The 2,500-nt window shown below is 35.4% G+C and overlaps 1 protein-coding gene across 3 annotated transcripts in view; it reads left to right on the forward strand.

The window, feature by feature from the left end:
• gpat3 (glycerol-3-phosphate acyltransferase 3) overlaps nt 1–2,500 on the forward strand; it is an 8,770-nt gene that overhangs the window by 2,364 nt on the left and 3,906 nt on the right. For all 3 annotated transcript variants that reach the window (XM_054612677.1, XM_054612678.1, XM_054612679.1), the window contains exons 3-4: nt 1–30; nt 2,102–2,381. The exon at nt 1–30 is cut by the window's left edge and continues 37 nt beyond it. In XM_054612677.1, coding sequence (XP_054468652.1) covers nt 1–30; nt 2,102–2,381 — 310 coding nt within the window. The remainder of the gene's footprint in view (nt 31–2,101; nt 2,382–2,500) is intronic.

Raw genomic sequence — 2,500 nt, forward strand, 5'->3', positions numbered from 1 at the left:
AGCCCAGTGTTCCTGTTCCTCTGCCCAATGGTGAGTCCGAGACCAGCAGAGGTTCTTCAGGCTGATCGGTCATTAATAATTATCAATAAAACATAAACACCAGAGCAACACCCGATAGAAGTAGGAAAAACACACATTAAAATGTTTAAAATAAAGAAATGTATATTGAGAAAAAGAAAAGAGGCAAATTAAAATAAATGAATAAATTAAAAATATGTAAAAATATAATAAATCTATAATTTAAATAATCGTTATCTGCAGTTAAATTCAGATTAAAACAAATGGAGAAATAAACTTGTGAAACAGATTCAGGATTCTACTTCCTCTCAGGACCTCAGGTCATGTGACGGATTTGTTTCAGCTGCAGAGATCATGTGACTGTGTGTGTGTGTGTGTGTGTGTGTGTGTGTGTGTGTGTGTGTGTGTGTGTGTGTGTGTGTGTGTGTGTGTGTGTGTGTGTGGTCAGCTCCTGCCTCTGATGCAGCATGAGCAACACGTGTGTGTAGTCTCAGGACGATGATGATGATGATGTTACATAACGTTGGTCAAACAGCAAAGTTCACAGTGAAACTCTTTTATATGTATATATATATATATTTATATATATATATATTTATTATTAAGTTGTGTTTTTTTTGACAGAATAATCCTAGATTAAAAGTTAGTTTTCCTCATCTGTGAAGATTAAATGTTATATGATTTTTTGGTGTCTTGTCTTTCCATGCCTTTTTGCACCTCCCTTTCTTCATGTGTTCAATACTTATTCCCTGTGTCATTCCATTTTATTACACATAACTTAATTTCTGAACTTATTTGTTTGGTTTTCTTTGTATGTATGGATTACTTGGGTTGTTACCGACATCTGGTGAACATTTCATGTCAATAGCACCTTTAGAAATATATTTACTGAGAAAAATGGTGACGTGTTCAATACTTATTTTACCCGCTGTATATTGTTAGTAGTAATAATATGATGATTATTATTATTAATTATTATTATTGTCACATTATTATATATAATTAAAACCAAGACTATATATATATATATTTATATGTATATGTATATATATATATATATATATATATATATATATATATATATATAAAAAGAGTTTCACTGTGAACTTTGCTGTTTGACCAACGTTATGTAACATCATCATCATCATCGTCCTGAGACTACACACACGTGTTGCTCATGCTGCATCAGAGGCAGGAGCTGACCACACACACACACACACACACACACACACACACACACACACACACACACACACACACACACACACACACACACACACACACTGTCACATGATCTCTGCAGCTGAAACAAATCCATCACATGACCTGAGGTCCTGAGAGGAAGTAGAATCCTGAATCTGTTTCACAAGTTTATTTCTCCATTTGTTTTAATCTGAATTTAACTGCAGATAACGATTATTTAAATTATAGATTTATTATATTTTTTCATATTTTTAATTTATTCATTTATTTTAATTTGCCTCTTTTCTTTTTCTCAATATACATTTCTTTATTTTAAACATTTTAATGTGTGTATTTCCTACTTCTGTCGGGTGTTGCTCTGGTGTTTATGTTTTATTGATTATTATTAATGACCGATCAGCTCATATTTATATGTATATATATATATATATAGTCTTGGTTTTAATTATATATAATAATGTGACAATAATAATAATTAATAATAATAATCATCATATTATTACTACTAACAATATACAGTGGGTAAAATAAGTATTGAACACGTCACCATTTTTCTCAGTAAATATATTTCTAAAGGTGCTATTGACATGAAATGTTCACCAGATGTCGGTAACAACCCAAACAAATAAGTTCAGAAATTAAGTTATGTGTAATAAAATGGAATGACACAGGGAAAAAGTATTTGAACACATGAAGAAAGGGAGGTGCAAAAAGGCATGGAAAGCCAAGACACCAAAAAATCATATAACATTTAATCTTCACAGATGAGGAAAACTAACTTTTAATCTAGGATTATTCTGTCAAAAAAAACATAACCCCCGTGCTGTGATTGTAACCTCCGTGCTGTGATTATAACCCTGGTGCTGTGATTGTGTCCCAGGGATCATTGAGCGAGCGGGGGGTTCCATGGAGGAGGGGATGGGCCGGCTGAAGAGTTCGGGGTCTCTGGAGTTTTCTCTGAGCGACGCCTTCTACTTCTACCAGAAAGGTCTGGAGAGCATCGTGGACGACCAGGTGACGCAGCGCTTCTCCTCCGAGGAGCTGGCCTCGTGGAACCTCCTCACCAGAACCAACCAGAACTTCCGCTACATCAGCCTCCGCCTCACCGTCGTCTGGGGGGTCGGCGTCTTCGTACGCTACTGCGTCCTCTTCCCCCTCAGGTCAGGACAAAACAAACCAGGTGTAAACAAGTGTTGTTGTTCTGTCACATAGATTTGTTAAATACTGAACGATGCGTTCAAAGTCTGCACATTGATCCACTTTAATCACACGGCTCCTC

Source organism: Anoplopoma fimbria, chromosome 14 (assembly GCF_027596085.1).
Source record: "Anoplopoma fimbria isolate UVic2021 breed Golden Eagle Sablefish chromosome 14, Afim_UVic_2022, whole genome shotgun sequence".
Taxonomy (NCBI): Eukaryota; Metazoa; Chordata; class Actinopteri; order Perciformes; family Anoplopomatidae; genus Anoplopoma; species Anoplopoma fimbria.